The sequence below is a fragment of the Tupaia chinensis genome, unplaced genomic scaffold, assembly GCF_000334495.1.
Source record: "Tupaia chinensis unplaced genomic scaffold, TupChi_1.0 Scaffold148108_1, whole genome shotgun sequence".
Classification (NCBI taxonomy): Eukaryota; Metazoa; Chordata; class Mammalia; order Scandentia; family Tupaiidae; genus Tupaia; species Tupaia belangeri.
In genome coordinates this window covers 274,085-301,065 of record NW_006207959.1, presented here as the reverse complement: position 1 = coordinate 301,065, position 26,981 = coordinate 274,085, and the positions used below count along the sequence as shown (strand labels likewise).

At 39.2% G+C, this 26,981-nt stretch overlaps 1 protein-coding gene and 2 pseudogenes across 1 annotated transcript in view; all 3 read right to left on the bottom strand.

The window, feature by feature from the left end:
• Nucleotides 1-143: 143 nt before the first annotated feature.
• On the bottom strand, nt 144-16,380 carry LOC102497005 (3-ketoacyl-CoA thiolase, mitochondrial-like; annotated as a pseudogene).
• A 1,263-nt stretch (nt 16,381-17,643) lies between these two features.
• Nucleotides 17,644-19,093, bottom strand: LOC102491197 (lysine-rich nucleolar protein 1 pseudogene; annotated as a pseudogene).
• A 697-nt stretch (nt 19,094-19,790) lies between these two features.
• LOC102496579 (mitochondrial amidoxime-reducing component 1) overlaps nt 19,791-26,981 on the bottom strand; it is a 53,606-nt gene continuing 46,415 nt past the window's right edge. The window contains exons 7-8 of the mRNA XM_027768965.1: nt 23,686-23,737; nt 19,791-20,516 (exon numbers count right to left, since the gene is read on the bottom strand). Coding sequence (XP_027624766.1) covers nt 20,505-20,516; nt 23,686-23,737 — 64 coding nt within the window. The 3' untranslated portion in view covers nt 19,791-20,504. The remainder of the gene's footprint in view (nt 20,517-23,685; nt 23,738-26,981) is intronic.

Genomic DNA, 26,981 nt, shown 5'->3' with positions numbered 1-26,981 from the left:
CTCATTTTCACCTCACCATTGCTTGCTCAACCTCAATTGCTATTTCAGCAACAGAGCATGGCCAGTTATGGCAGCTGCTCAGAAGGTCACCTTTTTTACTATGGCCTGGCCCAAGAGTTGGCCACTGTGGGCTCCGTGGGCTCTCAGGCTGTACTCTGAATGATGACAACAATTCCTTGGCCACTTCCAATGCAAGTTGATCCAACAGCATATTTTCCACCTCAATGCCTTAGTTCATGAACCAGGTGTGCAGAAATTCTTGATCCAGACCCTCCCAACAAGTGACCCAAAGCAGTGGCTTCTCCATTCACATTGGTTTTACTCGGGTCAAGATCCAAATTCTTCCCAACAGTCAAGTACTGGGGAGCAAATCTTCATTCACTTCTACCAAATCCATGTCCTTAAGACTCAGTTCTATTTTCTTCAGTGCTCCATTGATAGCAGGGACAGGACCAATACCCATGATAGAAGGATCACATCCAGAAGCAAAGTAACCCAAAATTCTTGCCAGTGGTGTGAAGTTATGTTTTTTAAAAGCATCTTCACTAGCTATGATAACAACTCCAGCACCACCAGATACCCCAACGCGTTCCCTCTAATGATGGTTCCTTCTTTCTTGAATACTGGCAGAAGTTTATGTAACTGTTCCAGGATCGTTTGGGGCCGAATGTGTTCATCTACTTGCATTGGCAGTTTCCCTTTGTCTTCACCTTGTTGGTACCATTTCATCATTAAAGTAGCCAGCATCATTAACAGCCTTCCACCTTTGCTGTGACTGCAAGGCATATTTGTCTCATTCTTCTCTGCTTTTTTTATGTTTTGTAACAAGATTCTCTGCAGTAATTCCCATAGGGAATTGGACATGCTGATCCGCTAATCCTGCCCACAAAGGATCTTCCAGCTTGAGATCCGATCTAAAGTTGGTTCCAACACATATTTCTGACACAGTAAGGAGACTGGCTCATGCTCTCAGTTCCTCCACACAAGACTTAAGCATTTTTTTTTTAGGTTTTTTCTATAGGGCACGTGTGCTCGCAAGAAAGACAGAGAGATACAAAGAGATAGAAAGCGAGAAATCACCTCCCAGGGGGATGGTCACGCCACAATTCCTTCTCCTCCATTCTCCTCTTGGGATCTTGGGCACGCACACACACACACGCCTGGCTGAGTTTAAGCCACCGGGTCTGGGACTCGACCCGTTGTCGACTATGTGGGAGTTCAGTGACATAGCCATTACGCTAACTGTTCATCCTGACGTCAGCATCTTTAACACAAATTTCCTGACATCTATTCACAAAGGACTGGAAACCAGAGCCACAGAGCCTATTAACAGTAAGAATTGGAGTCTCTTCTGGGATTTCCACACACAAACCAACATGTTTTGCCAAGCATGCCGCATAAAAAGAGCTCTGCATGACATAGCCTGCAATGACACTGTCAATAGTTTCAGGTGAGATTTTTCCAACAGACAAGGCAGCCCTGGCAACAAATGCAGTCAAATCAGTAGCAGTGAAGTCTTTTACAAGACCTCCATAAGCTCCAAAAGGTGTTAACTTAGCAGCAACAACAAACACAACTCAGAGCAGAGCCAGGCAGAGGCTCAGTTAAGGAAGCGTCAGTCTCAGCTCTCATCTCACAATACCTGACTTCTTATTAGAAACTATGGAGCCAGAGGACAATGGAATGACATATTGATGTATAGGAAAATATAAAGTATAAAAAGTAAATAAAAGTAAATAAAAAAGATTGTCAACGAAAAACACTATATAGATCCAGCCAAAATATCTTCCAAAAACAAAGTAGAAATTAAGAAATACTATATATCAAGAAAAACTCAGAGAATCACAGCTAACAATCATGTCCTACAAAAAATGCTAAAGAGAATCTTCAGGCTAAAAGGGACTCAAGATAGTGACTCATATCCACATGAAAAAATGAAAACAACACTGACAAAGGCTACTACATAAATAAATAAAAAATACAGTACAAACATAATTTTGGTTTTAACTTTTTCCCTATGTTATTTAAAAGATAACTGCATAAAGCAATAGTTACAAAACTATGAAGTGCTTTCGATAATAAATATCACAAAGAAGAGCTCTATAGGTAACTATTCAAAATTAAGTCAATAATAATTCAATTAAATTGTTACATATTAAGATGCTGATCATAACTCCCTAGGCAACCCCAAAGGCTTTAATTCAGAAACTGCATATGACAGAAATGACAATAAAGCCATAAAAGTGCACTAGAAAATGTCTAAAACAAAAGAAAGCAATTAAAGAGAAACAGAGGAACCAAAACAACATAGGACACATAGAAAACAAAATAGCAGATATAAATTTTAACTTATCCTTTTTTTTCTTTTTTTTACCCTAACCCTGCTAACTTATTCTTAATTACATTAAATGTAAGTGAATTAAATACTCTAATAAACAGGCAGAAATTGGCACAGTTGGTTATATTTTTAGATGATCTAATCATTTTGTCTACAAAAGACATGCTTGAGTTTCAGACACAGATAGGAAGTAAAAATTTTTAAAAATATGTATCATGCAAATACCAAAAGAAAGATAGGGTGACTATATCAGACAAACAGTATCAGGCAAAACAGATGTTGAAACAAAAATCATTAAAGCCAGAGAAAAACATTTCTTTATGGTAAAAGGAACAATTCATTAAGAAGTAATTATAATCACACATGCAGTTAAACAATAGTGACCCAAAATACATGTAACAAAAATTGGCAGAATTGAAAGAATTAGAAAATTCAACAGTAATATTTGGTGATTTCAATAAGCCACATTTAAAAATAAATATAACTATTGGATAAAAGATCTATGAAAAAAGAGAATACTTGAATTAAAACCATAAATTAACCAGACCCCCAAAATTTCTATAAAACAAGCCCCTAACAACAGCAGAACACACATTCTTCCCAAGTGCACAGGGGATAGTCCCAGGACAGACAACATAAAGCAAATCTCAACAAATTTGAAAGAATTTAAGTCATAAATATGTTCTCCAATCATGGAAAATTAGATTAATAGCAGAAAGAAATTGGGAAATTCACTAATACGTGGGAAAAAACCCACAATACACTTCTAAATAATCAATGAATACAAAAACTAATCACAAGAGAAATTGGAGATTATTTGGAGATGACTGAAGACAAAAACACAACAAACCAAAATTTATGAGATGTGGTCAAAGCAGAGCTTAGAGGAAAATACACAAGTAAGTGCATATTTAAAGAAAAATATAAATATCCCAAATCAGTAAGTTAACCCTCCATCTTAAGACATTGGAGAAATAAAGAGCAAACTAAATCCAAAACAAGCAGAAAGAAAAAAATAATAAAGATTAGAGAAGAACTAAATAAAATAGAGAATAGAAAAACAATAGAGAAACTCAATTAAACTAAAAACTGACTCTGAAAAGATCCAAAAAATTGAGAAACTTTTAGCTGAACTGACCAGGAAAAAAAGAGAAAGGACTTGAATTACTAAAAGCAGGATTGAATGAAAGAGACATTACTACTGACCTTGTGGAAATAAAATAGAGTACAAGAGAATACACTGAACAATCATCAACAAATTAGGCAAGACAGAAAATGGATTGATTCCTAGAAAGACACAAAGAACCAAACTGACTCAAGAAAAAGTAGAAAATTTGAGTAGTATATAATGATTAGTGATCAAAAGATTTTACACACACACACACACGCACGCACACAAAACTAGCCACAAAGTTAACCCCAAGATGGTGCAAAATTTGGTGAATTCTACCATATGTTTAAAGAAGCTTTAACATGGCTTTTGAGTCACTCTCTGTCAGCTCAGGCCCACTCCTACCTCTCAGGAGTGCCCTTTTACTTTTACTTAATTTACTTTTACTTTTTCAAAAGAAAATGCTCTAACACATCAGTCCTTCACAAACTTCCATAGAATAAAAAAAGGGTAGCACTCCTCTATTTATTCAAGACCACTATTTACCTTGGTATCAAAATCAGGCAAAAATATCACAAGAAAAGAAAATTGAGCGTTAATATTCCTTATGACTCTAGGTGCAAAAGCCATCAACAAAACATTAGCAAAATTAGTCCAGAAGCATATAAATAGGATGATGCATTATGGCCAAGTGGAATTTTTCCCAGGAATGCAAAGTTAGTACAACATACTAAAATAAAGATAATTCATTCCATTGGTAGTAGAAGGGGAAAAAACTCACATGAGAATCCCAATAGCCAAACTGCCTTAAAAAACAAAGTGGAACAGTCATACTTACTGATTGATCTCACCTTATTAAATTCTTTATGCCAGAGGGCACATGTACACAAGAGAGAGAGAAAGAAACAGAATACATCCCTTAATGGGACCTGGTTGCACCACAATCTTTTTTACTTCAATTCTCCATCAGATCAGAATCCTGGGCATGTGCATATCCACTGGCATGTTTTTCAAAGTGCTGGGAATGGAATTTAAACCCTGGTCAGTTATGTGGAATCCAGATTCCTCTACACAGCACTATGGGGCCAACCCCACTGATTGATTATAAATCTTACTATAAGTTATGGTAATCAAGACCATTGGTATTGGCACAAAGGCAGACATATGGAATAGAATAGAATCACTAGTACAATACAAAAATAAACTCTTAAGCTGGTCAATAAATTTTTGAAAATGGTGACAAGTCAATTTAATGGGGGAAAGAATAGCACTTTTAACAAATAGTGTATTATAACTGGATAGTCACATCTAAAAGTATGATGCTGTTGCCTTACCTCACACCACATATACAAATTCACACAGAATGGATAATTTCCTAAATAATATATATAAAAGTATAAAACTTGGGGTCAGCAGGTGGCATGGTGGTTAAGGTGCTATACACTCCCAAGTGGCCAACCACAGTTCAAGTCCTGAACCTGGTGGCTTGCTTTCTCATTTTCCCTCGCTCTCTGTCTCTGTTGCTCTTTGGTCAAATTAAAAAAATAATAATAAATTAATGAATAAGTAAAATTAAATAAATATTTATTTTTTTTAAGTATAAAACTATTAGAAAACATGGGAGTACATCTTTATAATCTTGTTGGGCCAGCAAATGGTTCAGTGGTTAAGGGCTCTGGATTTCCACATGGCCGACCATGGTTCAAGTCCTGGACCTGGTGGTTTGCTTTCTCACTTTCTCTCTCTCTCTCCCTCTCTGGTCAAGGTAAAGATAAATAAATGGATAAATAAATAAAATCAGATAAACTAATTCTTAAAAAAATCTTTATAATCTTGTATTAGGCAATGGTTTCTTGTGTACATTTTGGTGTTATATGTAAATATATAACCCACCAATTTCACTCAAAAGTATTTACCCAAGAGAACTAAAGACATATGTCCATACAAAAAAGCTGTGTTTACATAAATAGTCAAAGCAGCAATATTGACAATAACTAAAAACTGGAAATAATCCAAATGACAATCACCTGATGAACAGAGAAGTGACACGTGGTATATCTCTATAATGAAATTTTTTTTTAGAGAGGTTTTTGCTATAGGGCACATGCATTTGCTAGAAAGACAGAGAGAGACAGAGAGACAGAAAGCGAGAAAGAAACAGAGAGAAACAGAGAGACAAAGTGTTATATGTAAACACCAAAATGTACACAAAAAAGAAAAAATAGACAAATTGGACTTTATCAAAATTAAAACTTTTGTATTTCAAAGGACACCATCAATAAAGTGAAAGGCAGCCTGTGAGATGAGGGGAAATATTTGCAAATTGTATGTCAGATAAAGGACTTGCATAAAGAATCTATTTTTTAAGGGGGTAGGTCTGGCATAGGGTCATGAACTCACTGGAGAGACAATGAGAGAGGGAAAGCAAGAAATCACCCCTCAGGAGGGATGACCATGCCACAATCCCTTCTCCATTCTCCTCTCAGGATTCTGGGCACACATGCACATTCACCTGGCATGATTTTCAAGCCACCAGGTCCTGGACTCAAACCCTAGTCAGCCGTGTGGGAATCCAGCACCTTAACCACTACACCACCTGCTGGCCCCAAGGATACTTTTTAAAAGAATTATTTATTTAATTTTATTTGTCATTACTATTATTTAAATTTTCTACAAGGCACATGCATTGACAGGGAGAGAGAGAGAGAGAGCAAAAGTGAGAAAGAAAGTCACCAGGTCCAGGACTCACACTGCAGTTGGCCATGTGAGAGTCCAGTACCTTAACCACCATGCCATCTGTTGCCCCTAACCCAGGATAGTTTTTAAAACTTTTGTAACTTAATAAAAAGGCAAACAATCCAATTTTAAAATGTGCAAAGGATTTGAATAGACATTTATTTGAATAAATACATGTGATCAACAAGTACATAAAAAGATGCTCAGCATCTGGGACCAGTATATGGCATAATGGTTATGTCACTGGACTCCCACTTAGTCGACCTTGGCTTGAGTACTGGACCTGACAGCTTAAAATTCATGCCAGGCACATGTGTGTGCATGCCCAAGATACTGAGAGGAGAATGGCAGAGAAGGGATTGCAGTATGCCCCCCTTCAGGGGGAGATGCTCACTTTCTGTCTCTCTGTCTCTCTGGCTAGCACACGATCCCTATAGCAAACATCTCTCTCAAAAAAAAAAAAAAAAAAAAAAGAAATGTTCAGCATCATCAGTCATCAGGAAATTCACATCAAAACCACAGTGTTACTTCTCTTTAATTTACTAGGATGGCAAAAACAAAAAATGATAAACTAATTAGGGCTGTTGAGGATGTAGAGAAATTGGGACTCTCATGCATTGTTGATGGGATTGTAAAATGAGAAGACCACTTTGGAAGACAGTTTGGCACTTCTTCAAAATGTTAAATGGGGCCAGGTGATGGCACAGTGAAAATGCAACTGGACATACATTGAAAAAATCCTGGAATTTCATCCTAGGACCTCCTTGAGCACACAGGGCTTATGTACACTGGTCCATGATTCAGACCAGCTGAGGCTGGGGGGTAGGTCACTATGAGGGAACTGTGTTGGGAGTCTCTTCTTCTCTCTTTCTCTCAGAATAAATGACTGTAATTTTTAAAATTAAGTAGATTAGCTTATAACGCACCAATTTCACTCAAAAGTATTTACCCAAGAGAACTGAAGACATATGTCCATATAAAAAAGCTTACACAAATAGTCAAAGCAGCAATATTGACAATAACTAAAAACTGGAAATAACCCAAATGACAATCACCTGATGAACAGAGAAGTGACACGTGGTATATCTCTATAATGAATTTCTTTTTTTTTAGAGAGGTTTTTGCTATAGGGCACATGTGCTCACTAGAAAGACAGAGAGAGACAGAGAGACAGAAAGCAGGAAATCACCCCCCAGAAGGTATGGCCACACCGCAATCCCTTCTCCTCCATTCTCCTCTTGGGATCTTGGGCACGCACACACATGTGCCTGGCGTGAGTTTAAGCCACCATGTCCGGTACTCAAACCATGGTCGACTACTGGGAGTCCAGCGATGTAGCCATTATGCCATTTGCTGGTCCCTATAATGGAATATTATCCAGTCATTAAAGAAATGAATTGTTGCTAGCTCCTCAGTCGTCCTGTGCTGGAGTTCTGCCAAGATGAAGGTCACTATGGCTCCAGAGGTCCTGACTCTCCTTGTTGCTTTAGTTTGCCCTTATGCCGAGAACCATGATGGTTGTTTCTGAGGATACCCTCCTTATCCAAATGGAGATATACTTGACCCCCAAGGAATACCCATCATGTCAGTGAGATCATCCTTTTGACATGCACTACTTCTAGGAAATCAGTGTGACTTACGCCAGTTTCTACGGATGATGAAATAAACTTGGATGCCAGTCCCTTTATGGTTGACTTTAACCTAACACCAGAAGAATTGGGATTATTATGTTCTTGTTAAACTGGCTCCCCCCTTAAAGAGAAATGATCGCTTGAAGCTGGTATCATAAATTTTGTTGGAAAACAATGTTCGTTATATATTTTTTAAAAGTTGATATAAATGTCCCCTTAGGTATCTATCTGACTCAGTTAAGCCCCTGAGTAGTGAACACGTATTTTTGGATAATTTTGGTATGCCTTATTAACTTAATGTTAACTATTAGATAATTTATATTATCCATTTAAATTTTGTATTACATTCTGTGTAGTATATTCAGCAATATATCCTCAAGGATAATGATTTGATCTAACTGAAATAAATTTCCAAGAAATATGCTCTAAATATTTTTCAGTTAGAATAGGGATGGGCCTGTACAGGTGCCAGCGCTCAAAGCATGCATGTAGTTGATAATTTTTTGTTGTCGGAAAGAAAAAATTCTTTTATAGCAAACATTTTCATTCATGTGAGTTTCCTCATTAATCAGTGAGGTCAAATCCTAAAACCAATTCCCAATATATGATTACATATTGGGAAAATTCTTTCAGAAGAAAATTCTATTCATATTCTAGAGCTTCACTCCCTTAACTGAAATGTGATGTCAGGTTTTCCTTTCTTCTTGGTATGCTTATTCCACATTTGAAGTAATTGATTGGGTGAGGTGGTCAAATACAGAATCCTCCTGCCAATTAAGAGCATTAGATGAGAAAATCGTTAAACGGTTATATGTCATCAGCCATTCTATGCCATCTTTTTATCCCTCCAACAGATAGTTTGCTCAGGTAATATACTAAATATTTAGATTTCTTATGTCAAGTGTGAGAACTGAACTGCACCAAAGGATTTTCAATTGCTTATTGAATGTACATTTAGATGTTACCTCTAATTTTTTAAAAAAAGAAATGAATTATTGATGCATTCTACAACATAGGTGAATCTTAAAAACATTATGCTAAGTTTATTCATTTATTTTTTCCACGTTGAATATATGTGAACAATAAAATGTCATTCTTTTATATATTTTAAAAATTATTTTATTTAACTTTATTTATTATTATTGTTAGTTTTAATTTGACCAGAGAAAGACAGAGAGAGAGAGAGAAAGTGAGAAAGCAAGCTGCCAGGTCTGAGACTAGAACTGCAGTCAGCCATGTGGGAGTCCAGTGTCTTTAACCACCATGCCACCTGCCAGCCCCTCTTTTATATCTTTTAACTGCCAGAAGGCATGTACACTCACCAGAGAGAGATAGAGAGAAAGTGAGAGAGATATAAATCACTCCCCAGTAGGGCATGGTCATATCACAATCCTCTTTCCTTTATTTCTCCAACCCATCAGGATTTGGGGAACACACCCACACACCCAGTATGTTTTTCAAGCCACCAGGGCCAAGACTCAAACTGTGGGATCAAGTCCCTACACATGTCACTTAACTGCTGAGCTGCAGAGCCAACTATATGTTTATTAATTTTGTTTATTGTTATTTTCTGGAGATTAAACTTAGATTATATTTTAATCTTTCAGTTTATTAGAAAAATATATTTTAAAACTATTCAATATAAAATTTTCTCTCAGTTTTGCTTTGACTATATCCCATTTGCTTTAGTAAAAGTATTATAATTTGGAGCCAGCAGTGGCATGTTGGCTAAGGCCTCTGGACTTCCACATGGTCGACCACCGTTCAAGCCCTGGACCTGGCAGCTTGCTTTCCCACTTCCCCTCTCTCTCTCCCATTCTCTCCCTCTCTTGTTCTCTTGCTCTGTCCCTCTCTGGTCAAATTATTTTTTTAAAAAATAACTAACCAAATAAAGTTAAATTTTAAAAAAGTTTTATAATTTTTTTCTGAATAGTTTGCTTTGCTCTGCTTTACAACCGAGAACTTAAAGCACATTTTAAAATTTCTAAGTGTGTATGTGTGTATGCAGTTGAGTTTTGTTAACCTCTATTTTTTATCATGCTGCATTCAGAAAATACAATTTACATGATGCCATTCACTTCAGAATTTGTTGATATATTCTCTGTATCTCAACAGATAGTCTAATTTAGTGAATTTCCCTTTATTTTTTATATAATATGTGTTGTCTATTGAATACCAAGTTTTACATAAATGTGTTAGATATGTGTATGCTATTCAGATGCTATTACTATATTATTACTTGTATTTAGGTATTTAACCTTATTTTTATATATCTTAATAATTTTTCTTTATCTTTCCACTAGCTTTGTTTCATATTAGTTTGAAATTGTTAAATGCATGAAGTTAATAATTTCTTACTGGATTATACTTTAAACCAATATGAATATGTCTTCTTTTTCTTTTTAATCTTTTGGCCTTAAATTCCATTATTTTATTTTATATATATTTTTTATTGCCAGGGGCATGTGTGCTCCCCAGGAAGAGAGAGGCAGAAAGAGAGAGATAAGGTACCTCCCACTGGGGTGTGGACACACTGCAATCCCTTTTTTCCTTTTCATCTATCTTATTGAGATCTTGAGCACACATGCATTGTGTGTGCATGCCCAGTGTGTTTTTAAATCCATGTGAAATCTGGCTCCTTAATAACCAGTTTATCTCATATTAATAATTGAGTATTAGCTTATTTAAATTTAATTTTAAAAATTAAAAAAAATGTTATAGTGACCTAGCTCAATCTTAAAAGTACAAACTATATTCAGAGAAGTTACCTTTTCATTCTGATAACCCCTAGCCACAGAATTTCCCTTCCTAAATGCAATTGATACCAGCTTATTAAATATGTATCTGGATTTGGAGGTTGGGCAGGAAAGGTAGACAAAGCTTGAGCTGCCATCTTTTTAAAAAAATATTTTATTTAATTTTATCTATTATTATTTTTTTTTTATTTAATCAGAGAGAGAGAGAACATGTACCAGGTGCAGGATTCAAACTGTGCAGCCCTGTAGGAGTTCAGAGCCTTAACCACCGTGCCACTTGCTGACCCCTTGAGCTGCCATCTTTATTTTAGACTCTACGTATTATTTTGATGGTATAAGTCCAGCTATAATATGTTCCCTTGAGTATACCTGGAGTTGCAATTTCACATATTCCACCCAAAGAGAATTTTCTGTGTTCTACCATTGGGGCTCTGCTGTAAGGAAGCCATTCCATATTCCAAAAGCTAGGTCATTTTCTTATTTATTGGTAGGAATAGTAACAAAGGAAGAGGATGGGGGATGTGAAGTCAGGCAAGTGTTGACATAGATTTGAGCCCTCAGACAATTCATCTAGTTTTATTTATTTATTTATTTATTTTTCTTTTGGACAGATTTTTGCTACAGTGCACATGTGCTCGCCAGAAAGACAGAGAGATAGAGAGACAGAAAGAGAGAAATCACCCCCAGGGGTAATGGCCACACCACAATCCCTTCTCCTCCATTCTCCTCTTGGGATTTTGGGCATGCATGCACACACGCCCAGCGTGAGTTTTAAGCCACCGGGTCTGGGACTTGAATTGTGATCGACTACATGGGACTCCAGCGACATAGTCATTATACTATACAAAATATACAGAAAAAAATATGTATATAGAATGCCCTTAAATGGGGCATTATTTTGCTGACTCTCCTTTGCACATACCATTTGAAAAATAACCCCATGCTGTTAATGGGAATCAAATCCAAAGCTTGATTTATATAAACTGACCATGTATGGCTGTGCCACAGATGGAGAATGAACTTTTCTCTCTTGCATTTATGATTTTCTTCATTTTTCCCCCATTCTTAAGCTTCTTCTATCTTTTCTTTCTCTTTCTCCCCCTCCCTTTTTCTTTTTTTCTCCACTAGCCGTCTCTACCATAGCTGATGTAGTATTCCCAGCAAGCTGTCTGAGTGAACCCTCCTCTCTGGGCCTCCCTCCTGAGAAATTAGGTAGCTGTGTAAATGCCTCTGATGCCTATTTTTACACTCGTGTTTGTCCGGAGTCTGACGTGGTTTATCACAGTTTCTCCAAAGGCCCATTGTTCAGCACTTCAAGAAGAATGTTGTTATATTGACTGTTAGTGCGTCAGCCGGCTCTCTCTGGAGGAGCTCTTGGATGAAATTAGATAATTTCCATTAGGAGACCGTGCATTATTAGTCCCTGGTGCCAAACTGGAGAATGAGCCAACATGACTATTTCTGGCTAGGCTCACCTCAGGAAGGAACCTTCTTGGCTTTAATGGGATTTTGCTATTGTTGTTGCCTTCTGTTTGACACCAGGCCAGCCCAGGGCTGGAAATTGTTTAGAAAGCTGCATGAAATATAATAGAGCCCTAGCCATTTGCTGAGGCACATTCCTGCGTAATGTTTATTTTGAAGAAGGGAAAAAAATATATTGTCCTTGGCAGACAACAATTAAAAAAAGAGAGAGAGAAAAAAAGCAAGCAAGCAGCAACTTGAATCTTTGACCATATGCTTCTTGTTGCCAGTTGTGTTTAAAAACTCCCTGCTGGTATCAGAGAATTTCACGCTGAAGTGATAAATCTTTTGTAATATTTATAAGCATCTTCATTACAGACCAAGGAAGATATTTAAAGTAATCAAGATTGAGGCTGTTTAGAATGGTTGGGTGATGAGGAAAGGAGGACTGAAACAATATTCCAAGCTCACACTGGTCCCGGTCTGGGCCCCAGATGTCAAATTCTCAAAAATCCCTTCGCCTTGTTCTCTAATTGAAACCTTTCTCCCCCAATTCTTCTTCTTTTTTTTTTTTTTTTTTTTTTTTTAAGAGAGAGATTTTGGCTATAGGGCACGTGTGATCGCCGGAGAGAGAAAAAGAGAGACAGAAAGTGAGAAATTCCCTCCTCAAGGGGATGGCTATGCTGTAATCCCTTCTCCTCCACTTTCATCTCAGGATTTGGGGTATGCATGCACAGGAACCTGGTGCGAATTTGAAGCCACCAGTCCGGAACTCAACTAATTATGTGAGAGTCCAGTGACGTAATCATTACACGTAATCATTACACTAACTGCTAGTGCTCTCTCCCCCAATTCTTTTTTTTTTTTTTTTTTTTTTGCTCTCCCCTAAATCTAGTAGCTTAGTCTTTGTGAGCTGGTTCTGAGCAGAGTTAGTCACTGAAGCAGTGGAAGGTGGTAGAAATAAAACTTCTTCAGCCCTTGAGGATATTTTCAGTCTTGAGTCCAACCTTACAATCTTTGATAAGAGTGGTAATGAGATTTTCTGGTTTGGTTTGGTTTGGCTTTTTGGTTTTTTGTTTCAATAAATTTCAATGATCCAGAATTGACTTTGGCTCAAAAGTCACCTCTGTTTTGACATTACTCTTCCAAAAATTGTCTAAGGATATTGAAATGTTGGGCATATTTTAATGAAATTGAAATCTTTAAATTAGTTTCTTATAAACTCAGTCAGTGTCACAGACTTGGTCTTCTTTTATTGCCCAACCTTTTTTGGACTAATTGTGTATGTGAGAAAATGGTAAGCAGAACAAATAAAACAAAAAAACCTAAGGTGGAGTCTCAACAGATAATGCTTGAAAAAAGAAATCAAATTCCATTTGTAAGAGTTCTTTGGTTGAATGAAAATGCTGTTTCTCAAGACTATTTGAAGATAAAATCTTCACTTCTAGAAGGCAATTCTATCAATTGACATTTAGATGTCTTCAAACTTGTTGCTTCCTTTCAAATATTAGGCGTTAGCCTTGGCCTTTTCCTCTTTAGCTCTTTCAATAAATAATGTGTACAATTAAGTCTAGACTGTCAACAACAATGGGGTCCAGGGGAAGTAGAGATAATTAAAAGATAATCACCAAAGCTAACCACCAAGTCAACTTTAAACGTCACCCTTTTCCCATGAAATCCTTTATCGGAAATGATAATCCATGGCCAAAACTGACTGATGGTAGTGTGTGAGCCCTGTGCAAGAGGAAATGGAGACATAGAAGTCCAAAATGCATGCAGCTCATTCTACAGACATTAGTCTGATCCTGCCTGGTTAATCGGGTCCTACTTTAACTTGAAGGAGGGTAACGTATCCAGTGCTGGGAGTAAGTTTCACGTGGCAGGCAGAATTCTGAGATGATCCCCAAATTCCCAGCTTCTGGTATACAAGTTATATATACTCTCTTCCTTATATGTGTGAATAAGTCCTATGAATAGGTTAAGGTATCAGCCCTGTGATTAGGTTACCTTATACAGCAAAGATTAAGAGATTTTGCAGATGTAAACAAGGTCACATATCAGTTTTTTTTTTTTTTTTGGAGAAGTTTTTGCTACAGGGCTCGTGTGCTCACCGGAAAGACAGAGAAAGACAGAGAGACAGAAAGTGAGAAATCACCCCCCAGGGGGGATAGCCATGCCATAATCTCTTCTCCTCCTTTCTCTTGGGATCTTGCACACACACACACACACACACACCCACATGTGCCCAGCGTGAGTTTAAGCCACCGGGTCCGACTCTTGAACCATGGTCGACTACATGGGAGTCCAGTGACATAGCCATTATGCTAACTGCTGGTCCCACATATCAGTTTATTTTGAGTGAACTGAAAGGGATTAATTTGCAAGAGTGACTTAACCAAGTGAAAGTTCTTAAAGGGTCCTTTCTGAGGAGAGAGATACTGTCTGAGTCAGTCTGGGCTGCTCTAACAAAGTACCATGCACAGGATGGTTTACAAACAATAAAAATCTTTTTCTCTCTAAAAGTCAGGTCAGGGTGACAATGTGGTTGAGTTCTGGTGAGAGTTTTCCTCCTAGTTTGCAGACAGCTGTCTTCTTCCTGAATCCTTACATAGTGGAAACAGAACTAGTGAGCTCACAGGAGTACCTTTATTTATTTATTTTATTTTAGTAAAGAGATTTTTGCTATAGGGCATGTTCACTCACCAGAGACAGAGAGGGACAAAGAGACAGAAAGTGAAAAATCACCCTCCCAGTGGGAATGGCCATGCTGCAATCCCTTCACCATTACCCTCTTGGAATTTTGGGCATGCACACACATATGCCTGGCCTGAGTTTTAAGCCTCTGAGTCCAGGCTCGAACTTTGATCAACTCCTTGGGAGTCCAGTGACATAACCATTATGCCATCTGCTGGTCCACAGGAGTTCCTTTTAAAAAGGGCAATAATCCTATTCATGAGGGCTTCTCCTCATGACCGAATTACCTCCCAAAAGGTCTATAATACTATCACATTGGGATTAGGATTTCAATATATAGATTATGGGGTGATACAAATATTCAACTCATAATACACATGCTCTTGATGACTTTAAAGAAACAGCCGTGCTGTCAGCTGCCTACAGAGACAAGTGGCATCTAGGAATTGTGAACCTCGGCTCTATAACTGTGAGGAACTGAATTCTGCTAACAACCTGAATGAACTTAAAAATGGAGTCTGAGCTCCAGAAAAGAATACAACCAGCCTGCACCTTGCATCTGTGAGAGCCTGAGCAGAGGGCCCTGCTACGCCACGCCCAAATTCCTGGTCTATAGAAACTGTGAGATAATGTGTGCTGTGGTAATCTTTTACACATCAACAGATAACTAATGCAACCATCCTATGGACAACTTGGCCAGGTTTTTCGTTGTTGCTATTGTTGTTGTTGCTTTTTTGTTTGTTTGTTTGTTTGTTTTTGCTATCAGGCACGTGTGCTCACCAGAGATACAGAGAGATAGACAGAAAGAAATCACCGCCCAGCGGAGATGGCCACACCATAATCCCTTCCCCTCTGTTCTCCTCTTGGATTTTGGGCACGCACACAGATGCGCCCAAACACCCAGACTCACACACGTGAGTTTTAAGCCACCAGGTCTGAGATTCGAACCACAGTTGACTACATGGAGTCCAGAGTTGTAACCATTCCATCATATACTGGTCCTAATTTGGCTAGTTTGAAAGACATCTATCTGATGTCTACTGGGCTGCAAGTTTACAGGTAGCAGTTCATGTATGGAGACAAACCTATAGTAGGCTGGAGACTTCTCAGGGTTCATGCCTGGGATCACTCAGTTGCTTTCAGCTAGACATACACTAGCTTCCTGGGCTTTCTGATGCCCTGAGGGACCATTGACCATTTGCTTCTTGTAAATAGTGGAGATGACTCCTTTTGAGACTACACCGGTATGGGTTTGAACACGTCTTTTGATATTTATTAGCCATGTAATTTAGCCAAATTATTTCATTTCTTTCAGTCTTATTTTTTAAATGGAAAAGACAATAATATCACTTCCAGAGTTATCCTCAGAGATAAGTGAGTAATCCAATATATGAGTTTTCTTTAGCTGTGTTGGGCTGCCTGGGTTCAATTCTGCCTCTGTTGCTTACTGGGAAGTTACTTGACCTCTCTCTGCTTCCATATTATCATGAATAAAATGAAAATATTATTAGTATCCACTGTGTATGGTTGTTGTAAGTATTAAATAAAATAATTAAAGCACTTACCTACATAGCACATAGTGTTATTAGCTTGTGCTATCATTATCCTTTCATTTCCAATTCCCAAATAGGAATTAATCACTTCCTCCTGCATGGTATCAGAAATTTAAGTTGAATTTCTTTCTTTTTCTTTTTTTCTTTTTTTCTTTTAAAATAAATTGAACATTTTTTTTTCTTTTTAGTTAGTTCTACTATAGGGTATATGCACTCACTAGACAGAGAGAGAAAGGCAAAGTGGGAAAGTTCCCCACAGGAGGGATGGCCATGCCACAATCCCTTTTTCATTCTCTGGGGATTCAGGGTATGTATACACATGCGCCTGTCTTGTTTCTCAAGTCATTGTGTCTGAGCTTTACACTGTGAAATTAGCCATTTGGGATCCAGCTATCTTAACCAGCACGTCACCAGCTGATCCCCTCTGGTTAAATTTCTAAGACTGCATTTCTCATATTCTCAGGTACCTGAGGTATAAGGAGTGGTATCATTTTTTCTCTCCCATTCCACCTTTTGCTTTATGAAGGCAGAAGCCATGACCTATTTATTTCTGCAATCCATCCAGTGCCTTGCCCACCACCATTCACATAATGGATGACTAGGAAGTAATGATTTGACTGAATTTTGAATTGAATTGAACAGAGTCAATATCAGGTGCTACCTTTGCAACCCAAGAAATGGCAGTGTCTTCATGGGATCAGTCATCTGGTCCCTTCTTCTTGGTAGATCAAGTCAGCCTAAATCACCGTGCCTCTAACCTTGGATGAAATATCCCTACGTAATGAGCTGTCCATGCCATTCATCAACCCAGTTGAACATTATTTTCTAGGAACACATATTTCTAGGTGTAGATGATGTGATGGTTCAAACCAGGAGACAGAAGACAGGTTCCTGCCCTCAGAAAGCTCCATGATGAGGCAGGAAACACTCCTCTGAGACCAAAAACTCTAAACTCTTTTCCTTTTTTTTTAGTTGACCTTGGACGATTTATTAATGTATCTCTGAACTTTAGTTGCCTCATCTATAAGATGGGAATAATAATAGCACCCATTATGAAGAAGAAATGCATGAATGCGAGAAAAGCACTTCAGTATGTGCTTGGCAGTTGCTAAACTCTCCGCATTAGCTGCCATTACTATACATTCTGAGGTCTTGGCAAACAGGGATGGAATGTCTGGACAGCCATTGCTTTCAGTCACTCATTCTCTTGGCCCCTGAAACATGAGCTGCTCTCACCCAGGATCCTTCAAGTCCATCAGGATAGTTGTCCTTAATCCTTGCAGGTATTTGGTTTGAGACAACTGTCAGATGGCTTTTGTCTGTAAAACTGAATAATAAAAGCAATTTGTGTGTTTACTAGAGCTTAATCTTCCAACTTGATTGACCTAGAGGCATCCCTGTCAATACAAAAAAAAATGTAAAAGATTTTGTTGGGGGCAGTGGAGAAGCCTAGGCCAGTTCCGCAGTTGCACTTCCAGCTCATGGCGTGGTCATAGTCCTGCTGCAGGTTCTGCTTCAGGCTGTGGTCCACCTTCTAGCTGACAGCCATGTTGGACCGTCCACCCATGCTACTGGAGTAGCTGGATGAGAGGGAGAGGTTTATAAAACCAGTTGTGAGTTTGAGAAATTTCAGTTTCTGTTCCTCACTTTCAAAACCAGCAGAACTGGGTTCCCATCCACTGGCCAAAGTGGATTCCCGTCCACTTCCTGTTTTCAGATGCTTCCATTTTGCCTGACTCATGATTGATCTCTTCTTACAAGGCCTTTCGCCTCACCTGGTCTATGTGTGCTTCATCCATGTTGCCCTTCTTTTACAACGCCACCTCTAAGTCTGTGTCTGCTTCCTCCTCCCAAGGGTCTACTGCTGCCCCACTCTCTTTCTTCTTCTTTTTCTTCTTCCTTTTCAGAGCCAGCTCCTCAATGCCTTGCTGCTCCACCTCTTTCTTGGACTTCATTTTCTTCTTGGCCGGGGCCTTCAGGCCATCTTCTATCGGGATGTACTCTAGAGCTTCAACATTGACCCGCTCCTTTTTGCTAACTTTCCTAGGACTGTTCTCCACAGACCTGGAGAGTTTTGAGTGGCCCAGGATAGTATCTCCTTCGTGGTGAATTTTCTTCTTCATGTTCTTGTTGTGTTCCCTGGGGCTCCCCTGCTTCCATTTCTGCCCGAAAACTGTCTGTTCCTCACCCTCCTTCCCCTCAGAGCAACTGTACAGAGCATCCTCAACCTTTGCAGGACCAAGGGCCCCGGACTGAGAAGGCTGCACCATCCTTGGCCTTTATTTCCTTCTGTTTTTTGGGCATCTTGCCAACACTGGTCACCTCCTCACTTGGTCTGTGGTCTGGAGAGGCCTTCGTCCCTGAGCCATGGACACAGCCAGAGTTAAAAAGGACTTCCTCTTTGTCTTCTTCTTCCCCCTACTCCCCCAGGACCTCAGAATGACCAAGGAACTGCTTCCTGGGGTTGGGTGACTTGTCTGCCCATCAGGCACGCAATCAGGTCTCAGAATCTGGGGGCTCCTCACTGGGGGTCCTGTGGCCCTTCTTCTTTTTCTTCATTGGAGACATCTCAGATGCCTGTCCTCAGACCACATTCTCAGAGAGAAATATGGTTCTCACAGGAGAACTGTCAGAGAGATAATTATCATTGTGTAAAACTGAGTATTGAGTCTCTGGTTCTTTGATCACCTTCTTTTTCTTTTCTGGAAGCCCAAGGTCCAGGTCTACGTTTTGGGTCTTGGTGATCATTCCCATAGGTGATCAGACTTCCTCGCCTCCACGTGAAAGTCCACTCCACCAAGACTGGGAAACCAATTTCCAGAAACTCCTTTTTGATATAACATGACCCCCACCCATCCTTCACCCCTGTTTCCACACTCTCTTCTGAACTCAGTAGAGACTCCCCAAGACAGCTGATAACCATCCTCAGCTACATGACCACCACATAACTAAGTCCTAGGACTGAGTCACCCCTCAGCCCTTGCCCCACTTAGCTTGGCTTCCAAAGCAGGGATATTGATGATGACTTGTCTGGCAGGGGGGCTGTGAGAAATAACTCATTAAAATGACTGCACAGGGCAATGAAAACTCCAGAGAACAAGGCCAAGCAGTTTTCCCCAGAAATCCATTCATTTTCAAGGGAAAACAATTCCACATCAGAGCTCTAACAAGAATGCTGAAGATAAAGTGTGTGTCCTTCCCTCCCTAGAGCTATTTGTCTCCAGTGAGGACCCAGGCACTTGCCTGACTCTATTCAGCCTTTATCTCAGCACATTTCTCTCTGTTCTTTTATTCATGCTGGGTCATTTTCATTGTCTCCTGCTCAGAAATGTTTGATAAGAATCTAGCTGAGTGGCATTAGGAAAATCCTGTTCAACAAAGGAACCTGCCATTGTGCCCCAGGCACTTCAAAGCTCTTACAATATCTTATTTTTATTGTTTCTTTCCTTTTTTTTTTTCTTTCAGAAGTATGAACAATGTGGTTTGCATCTTAGACCATCTGTGGGAAAATATATTTTTTATTAGCTGGATCCTGAGCTGCTGACAACTGACGAAGAGATACAGTAATTCATGCTAAGATTTGTTAAAATGCTTTAAACTCTTTTGTCTTCTAAATTAAGTACAATAGCACTGATTAGATCTCACTGCAGGCATCAGTAGAAACCAAAGGTCAAGATGTCACTAGTTATTGCTACTGAAAGAATAACTAGTTATTCCAGACAATCTTAGTGCAGCTTTACCTAATTATTAATGCAATATAACTGAGAGCTCAATATACTATGATAGGCCTGAGGAAAGTGGAAAGAGCCCACATTTTCCAAGGAAGGGCCTAACATGTCCACCCGACACTCTAGCCATGAACAGTAACAAGAGATCAATGAAGGGTATGGACAATGAGTATAAAATTCAAGTGCATTTAAGAACGTCCCATCTGGAAATTCACAACTCTAAGGATTACTCTTAATAGAACACAGGGTTGGTTTAGCAGATCAAGTTAATAAAAACAAAATTAATAATACAACATAAAGACTGGAAATAAAAGGGAATACTATCGGTGGCAAGAAAGTATAAATTGAGGGGCAATGGTAGCTTTTTCATCATTTGTTCCTAAAAGCAGAACTACTGGTGCAAACTCGGCAAAAAGTGGATATTCCGGACGCTCCTTCTGTCAACCATCATCCATGGCCTTCTCCAGTGGTATATGATTAACATCACTCATTCGTGTTAGTTTCCTGACTGTAAAGTAAGAGCAGAGAATATTCCTTATTCACAGTTTACCCAGCATCTAGCAAGGTGCCTAGTAAACAATTAAGTGTGTGTTTATGAATGAATGATGAGTAAAACTTGAGTCTCAGAGGCATCAGTATATATTTCCTTTCTTCAGTACATTCTTCTATTTTTGGACACCAGTGGTAAATATTTAATCATATTGACATCATCCGTCCTCACAAGGCTCCTTTCTTTCTCTTCTTTATTAAAGTCTATTTATTTCTTCCTTGACAGAGACAGATGGGTCTAGGGGAGATAAGTGGAGAAAGACAGGCACCCCTAACAACAGGTTTGTTGTGCCAAAACCTACCCATAGGCCCAACCAACCCAGAACACAGAGAGAGAGTGAGAAAGCATGCCCCCCCTCCACCACCAAAGGGGCATGATCATGCTGCTGTCCCTTCCCCTCCAGTTCGCCATCCTGTCGAGATTTGGAGCACATTCACTCACATGCCCAACATGTTTTTCAAGCCAGGATTTGAACCACCCAATTGGCCATGGAGGCTTCAGCTCCCTCAATCAGCAGGATGTGGGTCTGGCCACAAAACTTTTGTTTTTCTAATGCTAAAGGGTCCATGTGCACTTCAGTATTTTTTCCTCCAATTCTCTATCCCATCAGGATCCAGGCACAAGCACACATTCCTGGCATGTTTGACCAAGACACCAGTACCGAGATTTCAATCTTGGCCAGCCATGTGGGATCTGGCTTCCTCTATGCAGCACTAAACCACTGCACCATCGGGTGGGTCCCCAAAATCGTTCTGACATATCCTCATTATTGATTCAGCATTTGTTGACATTCTGGCCTCATTTTAGACTTCTCCTGCTTCAGTCCTGGATATCAGCCTTTCTGTTACTTTCATGGACAATGATATTTACAAATCAAGATTTAGGAATTAGATAGACTTATTACTACTGATGTGTCATGGCTTCTAGGTCTTCTCAAAGGAGAGGGGACAGGAAATAAATATGATATGTCTTATGCAATGTATTTCATACTAGCGTTCATTCTGCTATCTCTAATCTCAATTCAACAACATGGGGTACATTCTATACTTTCTTCTTGCTGTTATTTGTAACTTCAACAATGAGAAATCTGGCTCCTGTTATCTTCAACATATTTACTTATTTGCTAAGCCATGCCACTTTGGTAAGCAAACTTAATACTTAAATGTTTATTTACATTTATTTTTGTATAAAATACTCAAAAGCGAAATGCACAAATCTTGAATGTACAATTTCAATGGCGAATAGCGGCAAGTGAATGTATTTATCTAATTCATACAACTATCAAGATATAAAATGCTGGGCCTACCAGGTGATGTGGAGTTAAGAAAATGGGATTCCAGATGGCTGACTGTGCAGTTCAAGTCTTAGACCTGGTAGCTTGAAAAACATATCAGCGTGGGACCAGCAAGTGGCATGGTGTTTGGGGTGCAGGACTCCCACATGTCCAACTGCAGTTCGAGTCCTGGCCTGGTGACTTGCTTTCTCACTTTCTCTCTCTCTCTCTCTCTCTTCTCTCATCTCTCTGGCTAAATTAAAATTTAATAATAACAAATAAATAAAAATTAATTAAATAAATATTTTTTTAAATAAAAAGAAAGAAAAATATATTGGGTGCATGTGCGTACATACCCAAAATCCTGAGAGGAGTCTGGAGGAGAAGGGATTACAGTGGGGCCATCCTTCATGGGGGCCAATTTCTCTCTCTCCCTCTCCCTCTCTCCCTCTGGTGAGCACACATGCCCTACAGCAAACTAAAAAATAAATGAATAAATAAAACGTTTTTTATCATCTTAAAAAGTTTTCTACTCAATCACTTTCCCACCGCTGGCATCCATTTTTCACTGTTCATTTTTTTCACCATAGATTTTTTTTGTCTGTGTTACTGTTTTTAATGTCACATAAATGGAATACTATAGTAACTCCTCCTTTAGGTTAGCTTCTCTTGTTTAGCATGTCTGACAAATTGATCTAGTTTGATGTATGCGTTAGCAGTCCTTTCCCTTTTATCGTTCAGTAGCATATCATTGAATGAGTATGCCATAATTGATTTACGTATTCTCTATACATAGACATTTGAGTTGTTTCCAGTTTTCTGTTATGAGTGAAGCTGTAATCAACATTCCTCTAAAAGTCTTTCTGTGGATGTTTCACTTCACTAATCTTTTAAAAGAACCGATTTTTGGTTTTGTTCATTGCCCTTACTGTTTTTATTCCCCAAGAATTAATTCATTAATTATTATTTTAATTCACCAGAGAGAGAAAGAGAGAGAGAGAGAGAGAGGGAAAGTGATAAGCAAGCCACCAGATCTGAGTCTCCAATTGCTGTTGGCCATGTAGGAGTCCAGCAGCTTAAACACCATGCCACCTTCTGGCCCCAATCATTACTGTTTTCGAACTTTCTATGTCATTTATTTTTTTCTTTTATCTCTGTTATTTTTTTCCTGGTATTTACTGTGGGTTTAATTGCTTTAATTCTTTTTCTAGCTTAATAAAATAGAAACTTAGGTTTTATATTAGGTCTTTTCCCAATATAAGCATTAAAACTATACATACCTACACTTACTTATTTATATATCTGTGCCTATATTCACATCTATGTATAATCATTTTTAACAATTTCTGATATAATTCTAGAAAGGTTACGATTTTTTGAAATTCATTTAGACTATTACATAGCCTAGTACACATATTTTAGTAAATGTTCCATGCACTTGAAAAGAATGTGTGATTTACAGATGTTGGTTGTAATGTTCCATAAATGTTTGTTATTAACAGATCAAGATGAATTGATGAGGGACCGGCAGATGGCGTGGTGGTTAAGGCACTGGACACTCCCACATGGCATACTGTGGTTCAAATACCGGACCTGGTGGCTTGCTTTCTCACTTTCCCTCTCTCTCTCTCTGTGTATCTCTCTCTGGTCAAATTAAAATAAATGAATGAATAAATAAAACTAAATACATAAGACAACTGATGAGATTCATTGAGTGACAAATATAGTACATTACAAGAGCTCTTGGTCCCAGAGGACAATAATTTTATAGACTTAACATTGTCGATGGGGCCACATTTCCCTTCCCTTGAGGAACTGTTTCCCAGCACTTTGAACAAAATGTCTCTTACTCACCCCTAGTGCTTCTTTTTCTAATGGATCTCTCCAGAGTCCTCGGTAGAGAATGCTGCAGGGTAAATGAAGAGGGTAGCATTTCAGCCTTAAACAAATGAAATCCAGATAAATATGCCAAACATCAAAATGTTGTTAAAGCCTGGAGCTGGACTCCGGTGATCTGTGTGGTTTACACTGCACTTCATTGTGTTTAGACCAACCCCTTAGTTCTTAAAGAAGAGGGAAGGAGGTGAGATTTCCACTTCCCAGTTACTCATTCTCTAGTCCTACAGAGAGCTGCAATCTGGCTCTTCCTGTAGGGGGAGGCATGCTTAGTGTTTTAACTTGTGTTTTACTTCCAGGCAAGGTAGTCTCAAAAGAGGCAACTGGTTTCAGAAAGCACAGGCTGAGAATGCCAGAAGTAACTCGGGAGAACCTCTTCTCAACTCTCATTTTAGAGTGGGGGAAACTGAGGCATGGATGGAGTCCATTGTTTGCTCAAGATTTCACAGGGGCAGAGGTAATCTGAATTCTAAACCAATGGTTTTTTTACTACACCAAGGCGTCACCTTGATACTAACCTTGAAAATCTGTCTTTTAGGGTTCTCATCTGCTAAATTGGGGTGTGGTTCTCATCTTGGCAATTTCTTTTTAATTTGCCAGACAGCACATGCACTTGCCAGAGGCAGAGAGTAAGAGAGAGAAAGTGAGAAAGCGACCCTCGTGGAGCTGGTCACACCGCAACTCCTTCTCCATCTCTCCCTCCTTTTGGCATTTTGGACATGCACACTTGCCCAGTGTGTTTTTCAAGCCACTGGATTGCCCAGTGTGTTTTTCAAGCCACTGGATTCTAGGACGTGTACCACACAGTGAGCTGATCATGTGGAATCCAGTTGCCTTAACCACTGCACCACTGGCTGGTGAAGAGTGAATAGTGAAGCCTGAGTGAAGAAAGAGCTAGCGGGCAGGAACAAAGACCCTCCCGTGCTTTCCTAGCCCTGAATGACACAAAGTTAGCAGATAGCTCATTTATTTCCCAGCTGATATCTTTTTCTGCAGCCACTATGATGTGCTGGGCTCCAATAACTGTAAGGTGTACAGAACTAAAGCATACGAGGCTGGCCCTGAGGCCTGGTGATTGAGGGAGCCCAATCCCCTATGCCTGCCAGGGCAGTTTGAATTCTGGGCCTGGAAGCTGGAAAGAAACATGTTGAGCACATGTGCCCCCAAATCCCAACAGGATGGAAGGGATTGTGGCATGGCCATGTCCCAGTGGGGAGTACTTCCTCTTCTTCCTCTCTCTCTGTCTCTATCTCTGGCGAGTATACCTACACCCTCACGAAGGGGGAAAAAAAAAAACAAGATCACAAAACATACTAAAGGTATGGTACTAGTGACCAGGCAACTGGGAAGTCATAAACCAAGAAGTCATGAATTTCTGGCCAGTGTGTTACATGCACTGGGCTGTGGAATCACAGAATGGAGACACTAACTCAGCAGGCTGTCACCATGTCATGCTATCATTTCTCATTTACTAGTTGGGTCTTACCTATTTTCCCCAGCATCCTATGTAATTCCAGCTCATGGCAGGTAATAAATAATTGTTAAATAAATGAATTTATAGCTGAACATTACAGGTTTTGTAAGTACAAAGGGGGTTCAAAAACTGTATAGATAAATACAGATATTACTTCAAAAAAAACTACAAAGATTAAAATTGCTTTCTGCATTAAAATGAACTAGGGGGAGTACTTCCTCTTCTTCCTCTCTCTCTGTCTCTATCTCTGGCGAGTATACCTACACCCTCACGAAGGGGGAAAAAAAAAAACAAGATCACAAAACATACTAAAGGTATGGTACTAGTGACCAGGCAACTGGGAAGTCATAAACCAAGAAGTCATGAATTTCTGGCCAGTGTGTTACATGCACTGGGCTGTGGAATCACAGAATGGAGACACTAACTCAGCAGGCTGTCACCATGTCATGCTATCATTTCTCATTTACTAGTTGGGTCTTACCTATTTTCCCCAGCATCCTATGTAATTCCAGCTCATGGCAGGTAATAAATAATTGTTAAATAAATGAATTTATAGCTGAACATTACAGGTTTTGTAAGTACAAAGGGGGTTCAAAAACTGTATAGATAAATACAGATATTACTTCAAAAAAAACTACAAAGATTAAAATTGCTTTCTGCATTAAAATGAACTAGTACTTTAATTCCATTTTCCACGAACTTTCTGAAATTCCATCCTGCAGTGTAATATGAATAAAGAACCCAACACATGACCTATACTCAAGTAACCAACCAGCAGCCACAGAATGGATTTGTCTTTTGTCCATGTGTTTGTTTTGTTTTGTTTTGTTTTAATTGAATGATGGCTTACTTTAAAATTCTGATTTCTAGCCTGTCTTATAAGATCAGAACACCTGGCAACACTGTGTTCTTATTCCACAATGACTCTGACTGGTTGTAGCTACGTGAAACTTAGATTCTGTGATGATTGATTTTATGTGTCAATGCATCTGGGCTAAGGGATGCTCAGCTGGTAAAACATTATTTCTGAGTGTGTCTGTGACAGTGTTTCTGGATGAACTTGGCATTTGAACCTGTAGACTGAGTAAAGAATATCATCCTCACCACTGTGGGAAAATATCTAATCTGTTGAAGGCTTTTAAATAAAAAGGCAGAGAAAGGGCAAATTTTCTTTTCTTGAGCTGGAAAAATCATTTCGTCCTTCCCTCAGACATTAGAGTTCTTGGTTCTCAGGCCTTTGCACTCAGAATGAATTATACCATGGGACCAGCAGTTAGTGTAATGGCTATGTCACTGGACTCCCACGTAGTCGACCGTGGTTCGAGTCCCGGACCCAGTGGCTTAAACTCATGCCGGGCACGTGTGCGTGCATGCTCAAGATCCTGAGAGGAGAATGGAGGAGAAGGGATTGCAGCGTGGCCATCCCCCCTGGGGGTGATTTCTCGCTTTCTGTCTCTCTGTCTCTCTCTGCCTTTCTGGCGAGCTCACGTGCCCTATATCAAAAACTTCTCCAAAAAAAAAAAAGAATGAATTATACCACTAGTTTTTCTGGTTCTCCAGTTTACAGACTACAGATGGTGGGTCTTCTGGGCATATATATAGTTTCTCTAGAGCACTCTGGCTAATACAGATACCCTTGATGAGCATGAGGCCTGAAGTGGCCATGGCATTAGCTGTCATACTGTGTGCACCTCACCCAGTCCTCTCATCTGCGTATTGGATCATGAGGGCATTTATTCTTAATCTGGACATTCACAGGAGATCCACATAGGGAGTAGCA